Here is a 24603-nt window from a genome sequence, read left to right on the forward strand (position 1 = left end):
TGATCTTTCCCATCACGTTGATCTTGTTTGTTATTATAGACTAGTTATTAGCTTTACTGTTTTCTTTGATCTATTATAATTTATTAGTACACTTTTTGTTAGTGACCATGTATTAGAATGACTATTATGTGGTTGGGACAAGTGAACAGATGAAAGGGAAGGCCATGGGCTACTCTCAGATTATTTTTAATCCTCTTTCTGTCTTTCCTGAAGATAGGAGCTACTGTGTCACTGGTTCTGATACTCTATCTTGTCGCCATCTACACCAGGACAGAGGAACAGCCCAATGGAAAGGGCTGACACTAATTACCATCTGTCTGTGTGTCTGGGCTGAGAGGAGAGTGAGCGCTCATCAGCGGTACAGTGAACCGTTGGCATGGGATGGCTGCTCATATACAGGGCCTCTTGTACGTGCCAGCAGAGCTTATAAACTCTTAGGTGCAGCTGTTCATCTGACAGAGTTTACAAGCCTACCTAGGCCCAATCCTAGGTTTTATTGCCAGCCCTTGTGGAGTGTGATCTAGTAGTTAGAGCCTGGGATGTGGGGGGAAGTAGGAGTCAGGATTCCTTGATTCTGTTCCAAGCACAGTGATGGAGAGCTATATAGTGTTTGGAGCAATATAGTGTCTGGAGCAAGTGTATCAGGACTATTGGATTCTGCTGCCACTATGTGGAGGGATTGTGTTCAAATGGGATAGAGGGGGGACTGCTGGGTTCTGTGGGGAGTGCTGTGGGGAACAATTATCTAGTGGTTAGAACAGGGGTTTGGTGGTCAGGACTCTTTTGTTCCATTCCTGCATCCAGTGGGAGTTCTCTAGTATTTATAGCAGAGGAGGCCAGGAGCTCGGACTCCTGGGTTCCTGCTATTACACCATCCTCCCTCCACGCAAATACACAACATCCCTCTGCTGCTTTCTCCCCACCACACACACTGCTGCCTGCTGAAGTTTTCCTCCCAAGCCTTCAGATGTATTTAGTGTTTCTGCTTTGCACTATGTGTTCTCTGTCTGTCTCTGCACAGAGAGCTTATCTGCTTCCAGTTCTTCTGCCTGCACTGGATCAAAAGTATAAGGCTCATTCATTCTTGCCTCCCTGATTGCATCTCTAAATTGAAATTCTAACTCTGCACCATGCCACTGTGAGAGTCCAAACAGATAAGTTCTGTCCTACAAGTTATTGGGCTCTATACAGGAGCTACTGGGTAGTTCAGTGGCCTGTATTCTGCAGAAAGTCAGATCTTAAAATCTGTGAATCTGCACAATACAGAACTGCTCTTGGACTCCTATGTCCGATGAATCAGCAGTTTACAGCCATCAGGGCTGTCACTTTTAACCAGCAAGAAAAGGGAAACCAACTTGTTTGCACCAAAACAAGCTCTTAAAACCTCTTTCTGCTGCCTTTTTTGAGTATGCACTTTTACTGCTTGGTTTTAACATGACCCTGACTGCATCAGGAGACATTAGCAATCCTGAAACAGCACAGTGAATAGAGACAAGCAGTGTCTTACTAGAGGAGTGAGAAGTAAACAAAACAGCCTGAGAAAAACCTCCTCTCTCTGAAGTGACATGCTGGTGGAGTGGGATTTCCTGAACTGACAGCCTCCTCTCATGGAATTTTGACACCAGCTGGAGAGGCTGGGAATTCCCTCCCCTGACTCCTCCCCTCTGGCTCCATCACTGTCTCCTCTTCCGTTCCCCTCATTTCCTCATAAAGAGGACTCTGATTGTGACGGATCTGAAGTCCAAAATATTAATCTGACAATTGGATTGCAGGAAGCAGAGACTTCTGTATGTGAGTGAGTGACTCCCCCTGCTGGGACCCGAGTAGGTGAGAAGGAACTGAGATTGTTTTTCTACATACATGTGAAGGGCCAGGGGAGAAAAGGGCTGTGGAAAGATGTATTAGTGGATTAGTCTCCTAAAGGGGAGAGGGGGTGTTAAAACAGGCCTGCACAAAGCACTGGATAATACTCTAGGACACAATCCTACACTGGCTGAGAGGGGTAAGATGGGATGGACTTGGTGTGATTTAATAGTGAACCAGATCTTTCACATTTCTGTGACTGTGATTTTCTCAATCCCTGGGGTGACTCCTATGGTCAGGCTGACAGACAAATGTTTTTCACCCATCAGGGACTTTCTTCTTATCCAAGAGCAGAACTGACCTGGATGAGCTTGTGCGTCATTAAAAAAAATCCCCTATTCTTAGTGATGGTTGCCCCAGGAGGGTGATGATACTGCTGTCACCCTGGCCCTTCCTCACTCCATGCACTCCCCAACTCCTGTCACATGATTATTAATTCTTATTTCTGTCACTGGAGCACCTAGGAGCTCTAGTCAAGGACCACAACCCCCTTGTGCTAGGTGCTGTACAGACCTCAGCAGTAACCTGGAAACTCTTTGGGGTCAGGACAGAGCCTTTTTTTGTCCTCTGTGAGACACTCAGCACACCTTTGGGAGCTATACAATAATTAATAATTTTAATACTGCTGGTAAAAAGGTGCCAGATCAATTGAGAGCCCGTGGAGATTTTAAATGAAGGGGTGAGGGGAAGGCAAATGCGATATTAAAATTGTATTTTTACATATATGAAAGTCAAGAAATCTAAGTTATGATTGGTGGGATAATGGAGCTATTAAAACAGTTCCCAACTCGTCCACACTGCACTGACATGCAGTGTTTTGGGTAAGTGTCTGGGTGTGCAGATCCCTTGGCAGGAGCAGGGCCTTCGTGTCAGTTTGTATACCTTAAAACAGGGGGAAGTACAGACTAAGGATTTAGGGCCAGATTTTGGTACTCTTACCCCAAGATGAGGAATACCTTACTCCATGAGTAGTCGCATAGGGTACTTCTCAGTTTGAATAAGGATACATAATCTGACTATTTAGTCTTTAGAGTAAATGACAGGAGCCTGATTCTCTTCTCACTTACACCAGTGTAAAGCTGTCTGTGAAGTTACACCAGTGTAAAACTGGTGTGATGGAGTAGAGAATCAGGCCCAGAGAATAACGATTACTTGGTTGCCTTCCAGTCCCCAGCTCTGACACTGGTTCATTGTGTGACCTTGGGCAAATCACTTAACTAGAGTTGTGCAAAACTTGCTGGTTTCAGTTCACAGCTTGTGTCAAACTTTTCTCATATCGTGTGGTTTTCAAACTCTGGAGTTTACTTTTCAGTTTAGGGCCCATTGGAGCCCAGAGTGGCAAAGGTGGAGCTCAGAATGAAACCAGCAAGCAGGGTTAAACTCTCTGGATTGAGCACGGTTTCCCTAGGGTTAATCAGTACTGCTCACAATTACTAAAATCACTTTGAAAAGTTTTGAACAGCAACAAAATCTCCGGCATGTTTGGGCAAGATGGAAGACATTTCTTGCACGTCCAAGGACAAGCAATGGGTTAATAGTTCCATGACTGTTGGGTGGGACACGATTTCTGAGCCCCTTGGGGCAGGTAATAAATGAATCCGGATGGAAGATCCTGTTCCTCCACCCAAAGCTGAGTGACTCGCTTTCAGGGCAGCCAAATATTACATGACCGTTCAGTGGCTGATTGTGAAAGTCAGGTAGGTGCGGCTTCAGTGTTTGCTTGGGACAGCACAGGGTGGGGAGGGGCAGCCCTGCCCCAAAGCCTGCTGGTTTCTTCCTCCCCCAGGTATTCCTTTGCCCTGCACTGAGTCAGCACTGGGGGCTCCTGAGTGGCAGAAGCTGATTGGCACCATCTCAAACACCCCTAAGCTTTGCTGTTTGGACAGTCTGGTAAGAAGGAGCGCTGGCTTAGCGATGGAGGTTGTTTCGATTAAGATTTCGGCCAATCTTTTCAAAGCTGGGTGCCTAAATATAGGCACTTAAATAAGGGTCCTGAGCGCCTATCGACTTCAGGAGCATTTGAACATTTTACCTGAATTCTCTACTGCCTGATAAAGGAGAAGAATTTGTTAAATTGCATGTAGGTAATACAGAGTATGTCCCCTGGGGATTAATTCTTTAACTGCAGATCGAGCTCTCTCTCTATATATATCTCTTTATCTATCTTCAGGGTTTATACTGCCACCTGGCACTGTAGTATCTGAGCATCTTTCATGTAAAATCAAGAGCAATAGCAGTCTCTGGTGCAGTCTCTGGCACATCACCACGCCACAGTGAAAGTCTGAATGGGAAATTTGTATTGCTGGTTGGGTTTATCATATTTTGCTTTACCTCTTTCATGATGTGTAATGGAATTAGTTATGTCAGTAGTTTTTTCCATGTCTAAATATTTTGCTCTGGTGAGAATTGATTCTATTCTTGTCATGTCTTTCTGTTTAAATGACACACAATGCTTAAAAAACCCCCAAACAGACAAAATCCCCTCACCCACCCGCTGAGAAAGGTGATATGTCTTCCAAGTGCTGGAGAAGCAGAAAGGGAGAAGGCAAAGACGATAGAGAGCCTGAGGGTGTGTCTACACAGCATTTTGGAGCCTGCGTTAGCAAATGTCCCAGCCTGGACTGAGAGATTCAGGCTAGCAGGGCTCCTGCAAGTACTCTAGAATTAGGTGTGTGCACAGCGCTTTGAAATTGTGACTCAGGGCTTGTCTACACTGGCAAGTTTTTTCGATGAAACTAATGTCGCCAAGGAAAAATCGATGAAAGCAAAGTCGCCAAAGTGTATCTACATTTGCTCCCTCTGTCGACAGATCGTGTCCACATTCAGGGCACCTTTGTTGACAGTGAGAGCAATGGACTGTGGGTATGTATCCCACAGTCCCTGGCGACACCATCCGTCGCTAGGTGTTGTGGGAATGCGGAAACGGAGTGTGGCGCATCCTGGGATGTGCAAAATGTACTGTCATGCACCGCTTTGTGTCCCACCCGTCCAAAGGTCTCTGGCTTCTTCGTACCGTTTTCCCAACTCATTCTTTTGTAGTGCGCGCCAGCATCTGCAGTGAGAGAGGATGGATCCCGCACTTCTCTCCTATGTGCTGTTAGCTGTCATGAGGACATCGCGCATGGCAGCACAGTTACTCGCAGAGTTACTCGCAAAGTTAGCAGAGGATGAATCGCAGGCACCCGAGTGTGATATGGACGGCAGCAACTTATCAGTGCTTTATGCATTCACAGAGCAGCTGCATATGTTAGACCGTCATTTTTGGGCTAGGGAAACAAGCACTGATTGGTGGGATTGCATTGTCATGCAGGTGTGGGATGACAACCAGTGGGTACAGAACTTTAGGATGCGTAAAGCAACCTTCATGGAGCTATGCGCTGAGCAGTCCCCCGACCTGCGGCGCAAGGACAACAGATTGAGAGCTGCACTTCCGGTAGAGAAACATGTTGCAGTTGCTGTGAGGAAGCTGGCGAATCCAGACTGCTACTGGTCAGTTGCAAATCAGTTTGGAGTAGGAAAGTCCACTGCTGGGGCTGTATTACTCCAAGCGTGCAGGGCAATAAATCGCATCCTGCTGCATAGGACCGTGACTCTGGGAAATGTGCATGAAATAGTGGATGGTTTTGCAGAGATGGGTTTCCCTAACTGTGGCGGGGTGATTGATGGCACAAACATTCTAATTTTAGCACCAGACCACCTGGCCTCTGAATACATCAATAGGAAGGGATACTTCTCCATAGTATTGCAGGCGCTTGTGGATCACCGGGAGCGTTTCATGGACATCAATGCAGGCTGATCTGGAAAGGTGCATGATGCACACATCTTCAGGAACAGTGGCCTGTACAGAAAGCTGTAGGCAGGGACTTTCTTTCCAGACCACAAGATCAAGGTGGGGGATGTGGAAATGCCCATAGTAATCCCGGGAAACATGATTTACCCCTTACAACCCTGGCTCATGAAACCTTACACAGGGCACCTCGACAGCAGCAAGGAGCGTTTTAATAACAGGCTGAGCAGGTGCCGCGTGGTAGTCGAATGGGCCTTTGGCCATTTGAAAGCTCACTGGAGGTGTCTCAATGGCAGGCTAGACCTTACTGAGGATAATATTCCCGTGGTCATAGCTGCGTGCTGCACTTCGCATAATCTGTGTGACTCTAAGGGTGAAATGTTTGCTGAGGTGTGGAGCACTGAGGCAGAGCACTTGGCTGCACAGTTTGAACAGCCAGATGCTAGGGCTGTCAGAGGAGCCCAGAGGGCTGCTATGAACATCAGAGAGGCTTTGAGGAACCACTTTGACAATGAGGGGCAGTAACACGTCTGCTTTGGAGTTGCTTCCCTGTTGCATCCATGTACAATTTTGGGGCCCAAGATCCACGCAACACAACGCTTTAGAAGCCTGTTCCTGAGAGTGAATTGATTGCTATACGCTTTTGTAGAACACAGAATAAAAACGCTGTACCATTAAATACCTTAGCCTTTATTTATTGTTAAAAAGGGTAAAACCTCACAATTATGTGTAGTTCCAACTATCACTGTGCAAGCTGTGAGAGGGGGTGGAGTGATGGGGAAACTCAGGAGTGCTGTGGAGTGAAAAGGAATGTGTGGGCGGGGGTGGGGTTGGCAAAGAATTGTGCATTTGCTGCAGTGGCGCTCAAACTCGGATCTGCTCAGTCTGCAGCTGTATCAAGGACTTGAGGATTTCTGTCTGATCCTCCATAACTTTTATCATCTGCTCTGTCGCTTGCCTAGCAAAAGCAGCATTCTCTTTTCTGTCCTGCCTTTCGGCTTCCCGGCACTCTTTCCGTTCCCTGGTCTGTCTCTCATCGCGCTGTAGAACCTCGCGGAACATGTCTTCTTTGCTGCGCCGACGGTTTTTTTCTTATCTGCCGTAGCCAGTCCGCGGGGGTGCGTGATGTGTTCTTCAAGGTCTGTGCTGAACAGAAGAGGGATTGTTACATTCCAGCAAATGATTGAAACATTTTAGGAAAAAGGGCATTTTTCTCTCTGAGACTCTAGGCAGGCATACAGCTCATGAGCATTCCAATCATGGTGAGTTTCGGGAGTGAGGGGAAGGCAGTTGTGCGTATGGACAAAAAGGTCATGGCTTGCAGGGCAGCTTTGCAGGAAACTCATTCTAAAATTATCCCATACTTTTTCACAGGCGGCCAACTTGCTGGCTGACATCTCGCTGCTGAGGGTGACCAGGGAAATCAGGGCTCAGCTGCTGAATGCTTGTGACTTTCAGCCCGGTCTATATGCTGCTTTGGTCCCAGCTCCAGTGATTGCTAAATGGCATAGTACAGTTTCCTACAATGGGGGGACTAACAAGGCTGCAATCCCTTGGAATCTGCAGCAGAGGATTAACAAGTACCTCTTGGAAACTTTCCAGAGCTTCTCTCTGGAGGATTCCCTGCAGGTCTCGATGTCCATCAACACCCTGCTTGGCCATGCAGATTAGCTACACATGGCAATGTCCAGCTCACAGAAAACACTACCTGCCTCCCTCTTTTCAGTTCCCTACACAAGCCACAGCAACTTACCCGGACTCTCATCTGCTTCCTGCTCCCCATTGAGCACTTCTGGAGTGGAGAAAAGTTCCTGGCTGCCTGCCCCACCGGGCGACTCCGCTGGGAGCACCACATCCTCTTCTAGCTCGACTTCTTCATCGACAATTTCAGCCTCTGGATTACCCCCTCTTTCAGCTGCATGCGCAGTATCCACGGTGCTATCGGTGATGGAGGTGGGGTTACCACCAAGGATAGCTTTCAGCTCCTTATAGAAACGGCAGGTCTTTGGTGCACCACCAGAGCGATGGTTCACCTCCCGCGCCTTATGATATGCCTGCCTCAGCTCCTTTATCTTCGCTCTGCACTGCTGCGTATCCCGATCATAGTCCTTTCCCCACAAGCCTTGAGAAATTTTCTCATATGTGTCCTGATTCTTATGGGTCACTCGCAGCTGCTACTGAACAGACTCCTCTCCCCAGAGCCGGTGTAACCACTAGGCGAAGTAGGTGGCCTCCGAGGGCGCCAAGATTTGGGGGTGCCAAAAAGCGGTGTCTGATGCCATGGGAGTCAGCTGAGTGGGGCAGGACGGGGAGCGAGGCCTCCATAATAAACCCGCCCCCGCAGTGAGGGGCGCCGCGCAGGAAGGTCAGTGGGAGCCTGCGCCGAAGCAAGGAGGAGACAGCTGGCCGGGTGCGGCGACCAGCGCGGCTGAGGGACAGAACCGTTGGGGGAGGCAGGACACGGTCCTGAGCTCAGGTGAGCTTCGCCCTCCAACGTGCCGTGCCTGGGGCCTGGCGCAGCTGTCTCCTGGGGCGAGGGAAAGTGAAACTAAACCCCGCAGCGTGATGGAGGGGAAAGGGCAGGCGCAGGTGCCGCTTCCAAACACTGACCCCCCCCAGTGGCACTGTGCCAATGTGGGGAGCCGGCCCTGATCCCCAGGGAGATCCTTACCTGCTCCCTGGGAGAGCCTGGCTGTGCCCTCCTTGCCCTTGGGTCCCCCCCGGAGGGCGAAGTACTCAGAGCCTGGGAACGTTTAGAGACCCTGCAAGCTGGGGGCATTCTCAGCCTCCTCCTTGCTCATAGGTTCCCCCGGGCCAGAAGGAACCATTGTGATCATCTCCTCTGACCCCCTTGTATTAATTCTAATGAACAATGCCACATTATGGAGTATTCATTTTTGAAAGTTTATAATAAGCGATGCTCCGGGGGGAGGGGGGGGGTGCAAGTTGGAAGTTTTGCCTAGGTTGCAAAATATCCTTGCACCAGCCCTGCCTCTCCCCGTATACTGATCAGATCCAACAGCTCAGCGGTGGTCCAAGCGGGAGCCCATTTGATGCGATAGCCAGCCATGCTCACCTGGGGAGCCACCTGGAAAGCTCCTCTGGGAAGCCAGCAAACAGGAAATGGGATTTAAAAGGATTTAAAGGGGGAGGGGCGGGTTGGCCGCAGGGCAGCAGAGTTCAAACCGCTGACCAGAGCGGCAGCAGGGGAATTGTGGGATACTTTCTGGAGGTCAATAAAAAATGAAAAAAAAAACCTGTGGTGTCTACACTAGCTGTTTGTCGACAATAAAGGGAGGGGAAAAGACAAAAGTCTCTCGCAGGGGTGGAAGTTTTTTGTCGCCAAAACTAGGCGGGTTTTTTTCGAAAAAAGTGACCCTGCAGTGTGTACACTATCGCTGGTTTGTTGCCAAAAGCCAGTCTGTCAACCTGGGCTGGGAGGTGTGCTGCTGTGGGCTCCAAAATGCTGTGTACACATACCCTGGGCTTGTCTACACTTGAAACACTACAGCGGCACAGCTGCACTGCTGTACCACTTCAGCATAGATATCACAGATGCCGATGGGAGGGGTTCTCCTGTCGCTGTAGCTAATCCAGCTCCCTGAGAGGCAGTAGCTAGGTTCACAGAAGAATTGTTCCCAACCTAGTGCTGTCTACATGGGGCCTTAGGTCGGCTTCACTATGCCAGTCAGGGATGTGGATTTTTCATACCCCTGAGCAACATAGCAGGGTTGATCTAATTTTCTGCTGTAAGCCAGCCCCCAGTGTGTGCAGGGCTGGCACCCTCTTTTGTAAACCAAGCCTATTTGCTGGGGGCTCTTCGTGGGACAATTAACATGGTCATTGACAGTCACTTTTCAGAGTCGAGCTGCACCCTAATAATCTTTTTCCTTCCTTTTCAGATAAAAGGAAACTGAAGATGAAGCCCGCTGCCACCTATGAGCTGCTGGTGGATGGTGTTGGGCAGTGGGATTTTACTGGAAATTTTGTTCCTTGTGAGCTGTTGCTCACAGGAGACGCTGCATTCCCGGTGTTGGTAAGCCCTGAGAAGCAGGTACTGATCGCTGTTTCTCACTATGGGAAGGGACGGATGGTGGTCGTTTCTCACGAGGAAATCCTGAAGAATCCCAACTTTTCCCAGTTCCTTAGGAACGCGGTGGACTGGCTCAGACCCTCCCCAGAGGCGCAGGTTGGAGTCCACAGGAGCCTGGATCCCCTCTCTCAGCTGCTCCTAAGGTCCAGCACTAAAGTGCAGCCTGGCGTGGGGCTCAGTGCCTCTCTAGGGGTGTACTGTACAGATGCCTATGACGACGCTCAGGCAGAGGAGCTGGTCCACTTTGTAAAGGGAGGTGGGGGCCTGCTCATCGGTGGTCAGGCCTGGTACTGGGCTAGTCAACACGGTGCGGAGAAGGTGCTGTTTGAATTCCCTGGGAACCGAGTGACCAGCGTGGCTGGCGTGTACTTCACCGGCAATACAGTGGGACCAGGGATCTTCAAAGTCTCGGGAAAGATCCCAAAGATCCCCTTGATCGTCCCGTGAGTAACACTTATCACCTTTCCCATTATTGGCTTTGCCCCAATAAAGTGAGAGTTTTACATAAATGCCAGAGAAAGGGGGGAAACACCCCATTTTCAGATATCCGGGGTGGTGGTGGTGGTGCAGATCATTATCCGAGCAGGGAAGGGTGGGGGATCCTTTAGTTAATCAAACCCTAAATTAAAAAGAGCGATGTATCCTGGCTAGTCATTTGGCACTGGGTTAAGCTATGGAATCCAAAAGGACTGCTTCCCTCCCAAGACAGAATATCAGCAGGGCCGTGAGGGGGAGGGGGTCATGTCTGTGGGCACTGAGCACTGACAGTCTGGTAGGCTCCAGGGAGTCTATTGCACACAGGATGAGGAGAGCAGTAATAGCCATTCTTGGCCCTTTCTCTTTTCTCAGCTGTGTACTCTAGGGTTGTGTGACGTTGCAGGCACCTCAGACAGAACAGGGAGTGTGGCCCGTAGGGTGTCCAGATAGCAAAGTATGAAAAATGGGACTGGGGTGGGGGTAATAGGTGCCTATATAAGAAAAAGTCCCAAATATCATGATTGTCCCTATAAAATGGGAACATGCCTGAGGCATTCATCATGCTCTAAGCTGTTTGAGGAGGAACACAATGCATCCCTCAGCTTTGGGATGCCCCTGCTGCTGCCACAGCTCCCTTGCCAACAACAGGCAACTAGCTGTTTCCCTGCCCAGCTCTCAGGGCCAGCTTGTCCCCTGGATCCCACCTGAGCCAGGCCCTCTCAGCCCTCAGGACATTTCTTCCTTTCTTCAGTCCCCTAGGGAGCTCTCTACTGGCTGAGTACTGAACTGAGTAACCCAGCATCCTTCACTGGTTAGCCTCTTTCCCTGCTGCTCAGCCAAGGTGAGGGGAAGCTACTGAGTACCAAGCCAGCAGGTTCATTGAAATACTGTACTACTTAAAACGGAGTTGCAAGAATTAATGGATTTAATCTGCAGCGAGGGGATTTCAGTTAAATGTTAGGAAAAAACTTTCCAATTCTAAGGATAGAATCATAGACTATTTGGGTTGGAAGGGACCTCAGGAGGTCATCTAGTCCAACCCCCTGCTCAAAGCAGGACCAAGCCCCAGTCAGATTTTTGCCCCGGATCCCTAAGTGGCCCCCTCAAGGATTGAACTCACAACCCTGGGTTTAGCAGGCTAATGCTCAAACTTCCAAGGGAGGTTGTGGAATCCCCATCACTGAAGGTTTTTAAGAACAGGATGGACAAACACCTGTCAGGGATGGTCTAGTCAGTGATACTCAGACTGCGGCTGGCAAGCCGCAAGTGGCTCTTTAATGTGTCTCCTGCGGTTCTTTGCCGCACATGATATTACAACACTGATTTAATTATTAACTAGTCTAAGTTATTAACCAATCAGGATGCTTTTATGCTGTTATTAACCAACTAAGTTATAAACTTGCATGAAGTTATTAACTTCTTTGCTGTGAGAATAATATTTATATATAAATATTTCCCCATCATACTGTTAACATATGAATAGCCCTAAAGTAAATGATATAATGAATTCATGCTACTGTGGCTGTTTTGGGTAATGTTGATCACTAATTTGGCTCCTGAACCACTGATGTTTAAGTACCACTGGTCTAGATGGTCCTGCCTCTAGATGACCCCTGGAGGTCCCTTCCAGCCCTTCATTTCTATGATTCTATATTTTAAAAATTCCAATTAACGAATGTGCTTTAGAAAACAGACACAGAGTATTCCTTATGTTACTTGGATAATGCACCATGCTTTCGGAGTCCCAATCATCTCCCGCTGAAGTCAGTGGGAAGTCTCCTATTGGCTCCGGCAAGAGTTGGACGGAGTCTTTATGACTGAAATGCAGCCATCTTGTGGGTGGAGCCTGGCAGGCGGACTGTGCCTCAGGCCAAGAACAATAGGTGTAAAGCTTTGGGTTTACACAAGAAACCAGACAAGCTCCCAGCTGGCCCGTGGCCAGCCATCTTCTTCCTGTCCCCACTCCCAAGCTGTGCCTGGCACAGTTCAGAATCTGGGCTTCTGACTTCCACAAAGTGCAATGGGGTCTTTAATGGCCACAAATGTTGCTTTGCTTTTACGACGTGGCCACTTCATTTCATTGTAGTTAAAGCCACAGCTGTTGTAAGAAAATTTTCCCCACAGATTTTTGTCTCCCCAGTCCCTTCCCCTTCCCTAGCACTGTGTTATGAAACTCCATTTCTCTCTTCCAGCTGGATGACTGGTTTTGTTGCTCTCTAGATGCTGGGTTTGTTTTATTACAAAGGTAAAGAGAACCTTTGCCGTAGGATGTGGAAAGGTGCTCAGGACACAACTACAAATTAATGTCATTAAGTTACTTATTACAAGTTGCTGATTGATTGTCATGTTCTCACCTGCAGGGCATTGGCAACAAGGTGTGTGGGAGGCTTTCCTCTCAGGAAAGTTGTATGGAGATTATCGTGCTTTGGGAATTTTTACTTAGGGTGGAATTCACCCTATTTTGAGAGTTTAAGTGGGGCTTAAATGGTGCATTCACCATGTTCTGGTTCCCAGCATAGTCGTAAATTTCACCTGTAGCAAATAAAACTGAGCTTTAAGGGATTGGTGTCATGTGTGGCAAAGAAGCTGGGAGAAGAAATCAAACGAGGAGGCCAGAGTTCCTGCCCTATGGACACACAGGTGTTATTTACTCTCACACTCTATCAAGCGGTTGGTTTTTTTGTTTGGGTGGAAAATTCAGAGGTTCCAGATAGCAGCAGATTCATCACAAGTGACAAAGGGAAAATTAAGTTTGGTAAAATTATACAGCAAAGTCAGGGGGAAATAAAACCACAGCACTCGACATGGCTTTAACTGCAAGAGCCATGCAGGGGCAGCACAGGATAAAATGCTAAGTATGAGTGAAGAGAAATAGGAGCACTGGGAAGCAGAGGTTAATGGCTAGGAAAAGGGTGGCTACGCTTTACAGAGATCAGAGACTTGTTTCAGCTTGAGTCGCTGATGTTTATGTGTGGACAGAGGCAATCCTCTCTTCTGAGCAGTAGCAGTGGGATAGTTAAGGAAAAGGCACTGGCAAATCTTTCAGGCTTGACTAGAGGATGCATTTCTGAGGTGGCTTAGGCATGGTAGGCCTCATAGTTTTGCCAACCACAGGGGTTCAAAAATCATGAGTCAGGCCAGTGGAGATTGGCTTAGAAATCAGGAGAGCTAAAACAACCCAAAACACACAGTAAAGGTTGGGTTCTTTTTCTTTGGTCTCCTGGGTTCGGAGCCTCTAGATCACACCTGGGACACGTTTTCAAGCTCAACTCTGAGGCTACAAATGGACTCTTTAAAAACAAAGGCTGAGACTGCAGTTCAGAAGAACTCCACCTAGCACCAAACTCACTATAAAATTGTGAGGGGCAGCACCAAAGAGTTTGGGCAGGGGAGGAGATGGGCTAGGGATGGCCTGTTGTGTGCCCCTAGCATCCCTCATGATTCTGTGATTGTATAAAGGATGTTGGGATTGGGCCTAAACAGGGATGCCTCTTGATTTTGCAGGCACGGGGCTAATCTCAGCCAGGATGTAGAGCTTCTCCTCAATGGTGTGTCGGAACTGGATATAGTGACCGGTGGTGTGCCCTCCCCACTGCTGGTGCATGGGGTGCTGGCCTTCCCCCTCGGCCTGGACAGCTCCCACCGTTGCTTCCTTGCTGCAGCGCGCTATGGCCGGGGCCGGGTGGTGGTGGCGTCTCATGAGGGCCAGCTGTGTGCCCCAAAGCTGGCAGGGTTCCTGCTTAATGCTGTACACTGGTTGGACGCTGGGAGGCAGGGGCTGGTTGGGGTTGCTACCCCCCTGAAGGGGCTGTGTTCCCTGCTGTCCCAGGAGGGCCGGAAGTACCGGGTATCAGCGCTGACGAGTGACATGAGCGTCTACTGCTGCCCTTCTCACAGCAACCAAGAGACAGAGAAGATCCAGGCCTTTGTGGCGGAGGGGGGAGGGCTGCTGATTGGGGGGCAGGCCTGGTACTGGGCTTCCCAAAATCAAGGCCAAGCTGCCGTTGCCGGATATCCTGGCAACAAAATTCTCAACCGGTTTGGGATCAGCATCCTGGGCATGAACCTCAAGGCAGATAAATACGCAGCACTGCTACCGGGGGAGCTTCCCCATTACTACCACTTCCGTCAGGCACTCTCCCTCTTCCAGAGGCATGTGGACAAGGAGGAGGCACTCAGAGCTCCCCTGGCAGACTGGCTGCATAGACTAGGGCAGGACTGTTCTGCCTTCCTGAGGATCCCAGCTGAAGACTGCCCCGCGTACTCCTCACTCCACCGCATCCTGCTCAAAGTGCTGCGCAGAGGTGGGATCCCGCAGGTCAGCAAGAAGAACCCAATCAAGAGCAACTCCAAGGAGGCAGCCCTGCTGTGCCTGGCCACACAGCTGTCCCAGACCATGACGGACTGTGCTGTCCTGGTGCAGAAACCCACCGATGGGGTCTGCACGCTCCCGTCCAGCTCTCCTATCACCCTGGAAATCGATGGCACAAATACAGGTGAGAGGAGCAGTCTTTCCACCTTCCCCATGTAGAATCACATGGAAAACGTGTGTGTGTGTGTGTGTGTGTGTGTGTGTGTCTCTCTCTCTCTCTCTCACACACACACCCCTCTGCTAAGATTTCACTTTAACACCAAAACTCATACTTCCCCATGTGCCAATAACACACTGGCTATTTCCACCAATCAGACGGGTTGGTGTCAAGCTTGTACGTTTGCGTGTGATTGTGGGGCACTGCATGTGTGCGCTGGGAGTGATTCCATGTTGGAAGTGACAGTGTTGTGGAGTTGCAGTCTGTGAGTGTATGATGTGAGGGGTGTGAGTTGTGCTTGCTGTGGGTGTGAATGGTGGCTTAGTTGGTGATTGCATAGACTTTTTTTTTCAGGCTGGATGTGGAGTTTTTATTCACACTGTTGCATACTTACTCGCACAAGTAGTTCAATGACCTTCAATGGAGGAGGCAATCTGGCCCTTAGTAAATGTGCTGAAATATACTTGATCAACCTTAACTCCAAGTTAAGGGAGGGTTTCTGCTTGGGCAGTATAAAGAGCTCTGAACTCAGCTGCTTATCACAGCTTTACAGTCTCTGCTGGGCAGCTGATGTTTGCAACTCCCTAGGGTGCGTGTCTACAAACAAGTCCAACGATAGTGAAATGTCAGGGTACCCACGTGTTAGTTAGGGCTAGGGGAAAAAAGCCCCTTATGCTAAAATTTCTCATGCTTTCAGCCAAGCAGCACGTTGTCAACCGGTCTGGTAACACACAGGCCAATTCTGAGAGTTCTGAGCAAGAAAAAAATCCAATTCTTTCTTCTCACTCTGGCAACTCAAAACTGCATTACTTTAAGCATGGAAATGGGCAGGGACCAGGAGTGCTGAGTAAGGCCTAGGTCCTCGAGGTATTTAGGTGTCTAACTCCCATTATTTTCATTGGGAATTAGGTGCCTGCATGCTTTTGAAGACCTGAGCCTAAGTGCTCTGTATTCAGACCTCTCTTCTGTGATTCCCTACAGGTGGGACAGCATGGATGAGTACAGGACTTTACCTACCTGATGGGAACACGGCAGTGATAACGTTTCCTTGCATGGCGACCAGTGCTGGTCTGCAGGTGATTTCTATTAACCCGGCTGGCCTTTATACACTGATACATTTGTGAGGTACCCATATCAGCGAGATGAGTTGGAACGGTTCTCAAGAATCAGTCTGTATTATGCCTAGGCCTGCTCCTTTCTCATTCCTTATGCTCTCCTGCCATCTTGTGGCTGTTTCATGCCATTACATTTTTAAAAAATCCTCACAATTTCTTCTGCCCTCTCTCGACTGTTTTATGCCTCCCCATTTTGCTTTGTTGGTTGGATTATTTCACAGCTCTCGCTGCTCCCCGAGGTGCTGTGCTCTCCACACTATATCTGCTTCATTGTAGCTGTGCAGGGAAGCAAGGGAAGGTGGGAAGGGGACCAGCAGCTGCTGACATTACTGAACAAGGTCCTGCCGCAGTAAACTGCAGACATCCGTGTGTTACCTTACAGGACGCTGATGCTGGTGCAATGAGCCCTGGAGACTGAATTTTTCTCTAACCAGGGATGCCTGAGGCAACAGCCGAGTCAGCATCTCACCCACACATTGTACTTTCTCCAGTTTGCTTCCTCTTTGCTCTCAAGGGACACCTCTAAGGGTACGGGGGAGTTCAGTCACTGTGGCCCTGCCAATCCATGGCCCATGTGTTGAGACTTCTAATGAGGGAGGCATTCCAGCCCAGGTCCTCAAAGGTGCCAAACTCCCAGTGAAATCAGTCAAGCCACCTAAATCCCTTTGAGGACCTAAGCCTTAGTGCTAGGGCTGTAGATGGCTTTGTGAGGGGCACAGCTTCCCTCTTACGAGCTGCACTGAGCATTATGATCTCTTGCTTCACATACAGCAGTCAGACAGCAATTGCGTTTGGTCACCAGAGGGCTGGATGGCAATCAGTGCCCTGCAGCTGTGTGGGCTCTACTTCAGACAGGCCCTGAGGCAAAGGGAGTGGGGCTGCAATCTGGAGCCTGGAGTGCCTGACCCTGCTCTTCCTGCCCTTCTGTTCCCCAGGTGCAGATTGGATGTCACTCTGATGACCTCACCGCTGCGAAGGAGCTGAGACGGGCCCCCATGGTGATACGCAAGTGCCAGGTCAGCTGCCAGAAGCAGTCAGTCTCCTGCCTCTGGGGTGGCCTCATTTACATCCTCGTGCCAGGGGGAAGCCAGCTGGGCAAAGTGCCCATCACTGTGGAAGGGGCAGTCAAGGTTCCCTACTTCAGACTGGGTAGGTGTTCCTCCCTTGGGGCCTTTCCCCTGAGCTCCTCTCAAAGTGCCGCGCGTGGGCACCCAAGCCAAAATGTGCAGCTTTAAATATAACCAGAGTCCAAATGGTTAAAATCAGAATTCCCAGAAAAATGACAAACTGGGATTGTTATTTTCTTTCTTTTTTGCTGAAAACTGTCAACTTTTTATTGCCCTCTTGAAAGATTTCTTTCCTTTCCTCATTCCTCCCCCTTTCCCTGTGCTGCCCCTGTGTGGCCATTTCCTGTCATTACAATAGAAATCCACAACTGCCCCTTTGATGTGTATGCTGCATTTCCCATCAGTCTTCTCTTTATTGGTTTACGAAATTTCTTTTTCCTCCATCAGTCCAAACAAAACCAGTGCATTGCTATTTGACGCCTGCCAATCTCACTCGCTGGAAGAAAAGTCACTTAGAGAAATGTGGACAGCGACTCAGGTGTCCCCTGTGAATCACCCCATATTGATTTGGTTTTACTTTGTTTTTTTGGGGGGGAGGAATGACGTGGATTTGGGACCCACTTTTCACAAGCTGTGGACTTGATTTGCCCATAACATGCTTAAATAGCATGACTGTTTGGCTGTAGAGAGGGGGGACTCATGTAAAGATAGGAGATAATTACTAGACAGGAGGCTCAGCAGTGAAATGAGGAAGGATCTAGTGTTTAAGGCAATGAGCTGAGAAGTTGGAGATTTGAGTACTGTTGGCTCTGCCACAGCCTTACTGTGTGGCCATGGGCAAGTCACTTAATCTCTGTGCCTCAGTTCCCCAGGTGGACACTACCGGGAGGACAGTGATAGTTCCTAGGAAAGCTGTGAGGATTAACTTATTAATGCCCATTCCGGACTTAAAAAATGTGAAGTGCTCTATAAATGCCAAGTACTATTATTCCTGAGAGGAATTCATGATGAAGTCACACATTTGCAGCCAACACTCAGGGAGTGTAACTGAGAGACTGGGGTACATCTAATGTGTTTTCCATGTTGCTACAGGAGAGACCTGTAAATGCCAGTGGCTGGCCAGCATCCGGCACTACCCTGCTCCCTGGGCCGAACTAGCTACTGAGAACATTATCCTGACTGTGCCTGCTGATACCATCCGCCACATAGAGAACCCAGAGCCTCTTCTGACCCTCTGGGACCAGATCATGCTGGCTATAGCTGAGTTGGCAGCAGCACCAGTGAAGTTCCCAAGGCCAGAGAGGATTGTAACAGACGTCCAGATCTCAGCTGGTGGGTGTATGGCCGCATGGTCCTCGCAGGGTTTCCAAAAGAAGTGGCGTTAGGCAGCAACTTTAATTCATTCAAAGCTTTTTTGTTAAACTGAAACTTCAGACAAATGCAATGAGTCAAATAAACATGTGACCTGCATAGAGCTGAATGTTTCTAGTCCCTCATGGTGCTTCTTTGTGTGCTTAAGGGTGTCCATAGAATCATAGAATCTCAGAGTTGGAAGGGAACTCAGGAGGTCATCTAGTCCAACCCCCTGCTCAAAGCAGGACCAACCCCAACTAAATTATCCCAGCCAGGGCTTTGTCAAGGCGGGCCTTAAACCTCTAAGGATGGAGATTCCACCACCTCACTAGATAACCCATTCCAGTGCTTCACCACCCTCCTAGTGAAATAGTTTTTCCTAATATCCAACCTAGGCCTCCCCCACTGCAACTTGAGACCATTGCTCCTTGTTCTGTCATCTTCCACCACTGAGAACAGCCTAACTCCATCCTCTTTGGAACCCCTCTTCAGGTAGTTGAAGGCTGCTATCAAATCCCCCCTCACTCTTCCCTTCTGCAGACTAAATAAGCCCAGTTCCCTCAGCCTCTCCTCGTAAGTCATGTGCCCCAGCTCCCTAATTATTTTCGTTGCCCTCTGCTGGACTCTCTCCAATTTGTCCACATCCTTTCTGTAGTGGGGGGCCCAAAACTGGATGCAATACTCCAGGTGTGGCCTCACCAGTGTCAAATAGAGGGGAGTAATCACTTCCCTCGATCTGCTGGCAATGCTCCTTCTAATATAGACCAATATATCATTAGCCTTCTTGGCAACAAGGGTACACTGTTGACTCGTATCCAGTTTCTCGTCCACTGTACTCCCCAGGTCCTTTTCTGCAGAACCGCCGCTTAGCCAGTTGGTCCTCAGCCTGTAGCAGTGCATGGGATTCTTCTGTCCTAAGTGCAGGACTCTGCACTTGTCCTTGTTGAACCTCATCAGATTTCTTTTAGCCCAATCCTCCAATTTGTTTAGGTCACTCTGGACCCTATCCCTACCTTCCAGCATATCTACCTCTCCCCCCAGTTTGGTGTCATCTGTGAACTTGCTGAGGGTGCAATCCATCCCATCATACAGATAATTAATTAAGATGTTGAACAAAACTGGCCCCAGGACCGACCTCTGGGGTACTCCGCTTGATACTGTCTGCCAACTAGACATTGAGCTGTTGATCACTATCCGTTGAGCCCAACTATCTAGCCAACTTTCTATCCTCCTTGTAGTCCATTCATCGAATCCATACTTCGTTAACATGCTGGCAAAAATACTCTGGGAGACTGTATCAAAAGCTTTGCTAAAGTCAAGGAATAACATGTCCACTGCTTTCCCCATATCCACAGAGCCAGTTATCTCATTATAGAAGGCAATTAGGTTGGTCAGGTATGACTTATCCTTGTTGAATCCACGTTGACTATTCCTGATCATCTTTTTCTCCTCCAAGTGCTTCAAAAAGGATTTCTTGAGGACCTGCTCCATGATTTTTCCAGGGACTGAGGTGAGGCTGACCAGTCTGTAGATCCCCGGATTCTCCTTCTTCCCTTTTTTAAAGATGGGCTCTATATTTGCCTTTTTCCAATCGTCTGGGATCTCCCCCGATTGCCACAAATTTTCATAGGTAATGGCCAATGACTTTGCAATCACATCAGCCAACTCTCTCAGCACCCTCGGATGCATTCAATCATGGACTTGTGCATGTCCAGTTTTTCTAAATAGTCCTTAACCTGTTCGTTCACCACTGAGGGCTGCTCACCTCCTCCCCATACTGTGCTGCCCAGTGCAGCAGTCTGGGAGCTGACCTTGTCTGTGAAGACCGAGGCAAAAAAAGCATTGAGTACTTCAGCTTTTTCCACATCATCTGTCACTAAGTTGCCTCCCCCATTCAGTAAGGGGCCTACACTTTCCCTGACCTTCTTCTTGTTGCTAACATACCTGTAGAAACCCTTCTTGTTACCCTTCACATCCCTTGCTATCTGCAACTCCAGTTGTGTTTTGGCCTTCCTGATTATACCCCTGCATGCTCGAGCAATATTTTTATACTCCTCCCTAGTCATCTGTCCAAGTTTCCACTTCTTGTATCTTCCTTTTTGAGTTTAAGCTCACCGAAGATTTCTCTGTTAAGCCAAGCTGGTCGCCTGCCATATTTGCCATTCTTTCTGCACTTCGGGATGGTTTGTTCCTGTGCCCTCAATAAGGCTTCTTTAAAATACAACCATCTCTCCTGTATCAGAGGGGTAGCCATGTTAGTCTGGATCTGTAAAAAGCGACAAAGAGTCCTGTGGCACCTTATAGACTAAAAGACGTATTGGAGCATAAGCTTTCATCACATCCTGAGTTCTAGCTCCAGGCAAGCAGCACACTTCTTGAGTTTCCTGGTCTGGATGGCAGATGGATGACTCCGTCCCCCTTAGGAGGGGGTCCCTGACCACCACCACCTGTCTCCTCCTCTTGGGAGTAGTGGTTGTGGAACCCCCATTCCTAGGACAATGCATCCCATGCCTTCCAGTCGATGGGGTCTCCTTCTGATCCCTTTCCTCAGACAACTCTTCCAAACCATTCTCCGTCATAGTACCTGTGCAGAGAGCCTGAAAACGGTTTCTTACCTCTATCTGCATTGGGGGTACATGAGTTCTCCCCTCTTTTCTTCTAGAGGTCACATGCTGCCAATTTTCTTCCCCGTTCTGCACTGCCCTCTCTGATTCTTCAGCATGCTATGCCTGCAGTACCAAACGCTGACTCCTTATCCAGAAAGTCTTCATTTTCTCTGATGCAATGCAGGGTTGATACTTGGGTCTGTAGTTCTTTAACCTGGATCTGCTGAGGCAGAGTTCTGTAAACTACACAGATGCATGAAAGTGCAGGTCTACTCTGACAAGTGACTGTGTAAAAACGAACCCTTCTTACTTGGCAGTTCTGCTCCCTGGGCATGGTCAGACTCAGAGCTGCTGACATGAATGCGGAACTACATAGCTTTTATTACAGTACGGCTTGGAGAGAGCAATCTGGATTCTGTTCCTCCATCTGTCTCAGCAACAGAATTGTTGATTAAATTTCAGTGATAGGGCCTTGTAATTACACCTGTGCAAACCTACTGAAAATAAGGTTCAGCGGTGTCACCGAGGGAAGAATTTAAACTGTAGAACTTTTATTGCTGGTGATGATGGAAAAGAGGGAAGAAACCCAGCTTGACTCTGAGTCCAGGATGAGTTCCAATATTGGCATCTGGGAAAAAAACAGAGCACATTTTTACTTGTAAACAGAGCACATCTGATCTAGAGTCACTTAGATTTGAAATATGGCGCCTCAGGAGGCTGTTTTTACTGTATCACTTTTCAGAGCAGCACTTTGGGTGAAATTCCTCACTGTGCAGAGAGTCAGCACAAGGTTTGTGCTCAAACGCTGAACTCCTGATGCCTGGTTAAGTCACATGGAAATATTTTGTTGTAAACCTTAGTTTCAACTTGTGTTACCTTGGGCAGCTGCCAGTTACAGTGATCACATTCCGTGGACTTAAAATTCCTCAGGTATTTCTAATGTTTTGCCTCTTTTTCTGGCCTTGAGCTCTTGCAAAATGTTGCTGGGAGCTGTTGAACAGCTCCTGCGCTCCTCCCAAGAGGTGACACCGCGTGAAAAGCAAAGTGATTCCTGAAATGCAGACACAGATAGTGTATGTGGTTTGTGAAGTGCTTTGGGACCCTTCAGGAAGATGCATTTTCCAGGGCACTTGGGAGCTGAACCTGCGTCTCCCTGCTCTGCCACAGCCTTCCTGTGTGACTTTAGGCAAGTCACTGAGACTGCATCCACAGGGTGTGATTGCAGCTCATGCAGACATACCCAAGCTATCGTTCATCTACCTAGCTCAGGTACTGGAGCAGTGTAGCTGCAGCAGCACAGACATTAGCGTGGGTTACCTGTGTGAGTAATAATCCAGGGCCAAGGGCTGGCTCGTGCAGCCCACACTGAAGCCCAGGGTGGTGCAGCCTCACAGCGCCAGTACCTGTGCTAGGTAGATCACAGCTATCTCGGGGGCACTTACAAACGAGCTGCAGCGGCATGCCGTGATTGCAGTACAGACATGCCCTTAACCCCCTGTGCCTTGGTTCCCATCTGTACAATGGGTATAACTGCCCAGCCCTGCCTCACAGGGGTGTGGTACGGATAAAAACATTAGCGATGGTGAGGTGCTCAGATAATTATGGCACTGAGGGCCTTATTCCTCAGCTAGATGAAAGGCCCTATGGAAATGGGCGGGACTTGTTTAGTCATATTTTAATAAAACAGCATCCATAGTGATCAAATGCGCCATAAGCAAGTCTGAGCGTTTGGTGTTAGCACTCCCCATGTCTTCCCTCCAGGCTGGATGCACGCTGGCTACCCCATCATGGGCCACCTGGATTCGGTGAAGGAGATGGTGAATGTGGAACACATGCGAGCCACTGGCCTGTGGGGCCCCATCCACGAGCTGGGACACAACCAGCAGCGGGCAGGCTGGGAATTCCCCCCTCACACTACTGAGGCCACCTGCAACCTGTGGTCTGTCTATGTGCATGAGAAGGTGCTGGGGATCCCCAGGGACAGGGCCCACCAGGCTCTCCAGCCACAGTGTCGGAAGCAGAGGGTCACAGGTTATCTGGAGAAAGGGGCTCAGCTGAAGGACTGGAGCATGTGGACTGCGCTGGAGACGTACTTGCAGGTAACTATGGGAGAGGCGGGGTTGGAGATTGGAGTGCTCAGTGATCTCTTTGGCAGATAAACATCCTCAGGCTGGAGTCTGCAACCCACACAAACTTGTCCTAGGTCTATAAAGCACCCAGCAGGCACATGGATGGCTCAGTCTGCCATAGTGTTTCTCCAGGCCCTCTCTCTGCTGCAGGACTTGGGCAGACAGCATCGACTCCTTTGCCTTGGTGGCAAAGCCCATCTCCCTCCTGGGTAGGAAAACAGGAGCTGTTGCTCTGGTTCTTTGCACGTTCAACTCAATAGGCGGTTACCGCCTAAATACCTTTGAGGATCTGGGCCCTAGTTTCTGTATGCCATCCGTGAAACAGGGATAACAACGCTGCCCTCCCTCACAGGGGTGCAGTGAGGAGAATACAGACATAACCATTGAGGTGCTCAGTTACTAGGGTAGTGGGGGCCAGGTAAGTACTGTAGATAAGAGTGGGGAAGCTGTAGTACAACTGCTTTCCCCTTCTCCCCCACCAACCCTTGAGTGGCCATTGGTTCGACTGAGGGGGAGCAGTGCTGGCAGGCCCTCCCCAGCTGGGCAGTGAAAACAAGCCAGTGTTGTTCCTGCCATCAGTCAGCGGAGCCCCTGAGGGTCTCCTTGCCTCTCTGCTGAGGTGAAGGAGCCAGGGCCTATGCATAGCATTCCCCATCTGGAAACACAGGAAATGCCGTACTGATCAGAGCTGAGGGCCAACCAGTTGAGTGTCCTGTCTCTGACAGTGGCCTCACCAGATGCTGCAGAGGACGGTGTAAACCCCCTCTCCCATCATTTAGTATTATTTGTATAGTACCCTGGAGTTGCCTTACATATATATGATGAGACTCGTCTGGGCCCCAAAGACCTTACAATCTAAATAGACCCCAAACGGGCCAAAGAGAAGAGGATATGACACACTTTCTGTATGATCCGCAGTGTCACCTCTAATTTAACCTAACCTTGCTCATTAACCCTAATCCCCAGCCCACGCCCAGCCCCCCTTTGCTTTGAACTAATTTCTCAATTATTTTTATTTTTGAAAACAACCCCATGAATTCCCATTCCAGGCCAAAGTATGCCCCACCTACAATCTCCCGTCCCCTCCCCTTCTCTGCCCAGCCTTTGTACCACCTTCCTCTCCTGTCAGTCCTCTCCTTCCCTCTGTGCAAATCACCCTCCGCTGCACATATTATCAGCTGTCAGCAGAGGGCTGCAGGGAGGTTCCTGTGGCTATGAAGCCAGGTTGCTGCTGCTAGCATTGCAGCTTGGGTCTCTGGGCTATTACGTAATCGTGTGCATATGGAGCTGTTTCTTCCTGTCCCTAGGCAATTTGTCTTATGCCCTGAACCATGAGGGTTTGTCACCTCATAGGTTTTCCCCCTGCCTAATGTATCTGCAGGTAACATTTTAAAATGAGACTGTTTACCACTGGGGAACAATGAATGCCTGTGAAGTGAGAGGCACAAAGGTTAAATTTAGATCAGTGAAGGGTTCTATCTCCATATTCATGAGGTGGTCATTACTATTCCTGATTGCATCATGAGGCTTTGCCTGAGGTGGGATCAAGCACAGCGTCTCATGTTATACTCAGGGACCAAGATT

General features: G+C 49.0%; 1 protein-coding gene across 2 annotated transcripts in view; it reads left to right on the forward strand.

Moving 5' to 3' along the window:
* The first annotated feature begins 1663 nt into the window (after nucleotides 1-1663).
* LOC101952458 (TRPM8 channel-associated factor 2) overlaps nucleotides 1664-24603 on the forward strand; it is a 30155-nt gene continuing 7215 nt past the window's right edge. The window contains exons 1-7 of one of the 2 annotated variants that reach the window (XM_024110000.3): nucleotides 1664-1827; nucleotides 9553-10186; nucleotides 13725-14716; nucleotides 15731-15825; nucleotides 16800-17013; nucleotides 18024-18263; nucleotides 22652-22989. In XM_024110000.3, the coding sequence (XP_023965768.2) occupies nucleotides 9570-10186; nucleotides 13725-14716; nucleotides 15731-15825; nucleotides 16800-17013; nucleotides 18024-18263; nucleotides 22652-22989 (2496 nt within the window). In that variant the 5' untranslated portion in view covers nucleotides 1664-1827; nucleotides 9553-9569. Of the gene's footprint in view, nucleotides 1828-3599; nucleotides 3754-9552; nucleotides 10187-13724; nucleotides 14717-15730; nucleotides 15826-16799; nucleotides 17014-18023; nucleotides 18264-22651; nucleotides 22990-24603 lie in introns of those variants that run through there. The other variant, XM_065584310.1, reaches the window with a different exon arrangement.

Source organism: Chrysemys picta, chromosome 1 (assembly GCF_011386835.1).
Source record: "Chrysemys picta bellii isolate R12L10 chromosome 1, ASM1138683v2, whole genome shotgun sequence".
NCBI lineage: Eukaryota > Metazoa > Chordata > Testudines > Emydidae > Chrysemys > Chrysemys picta.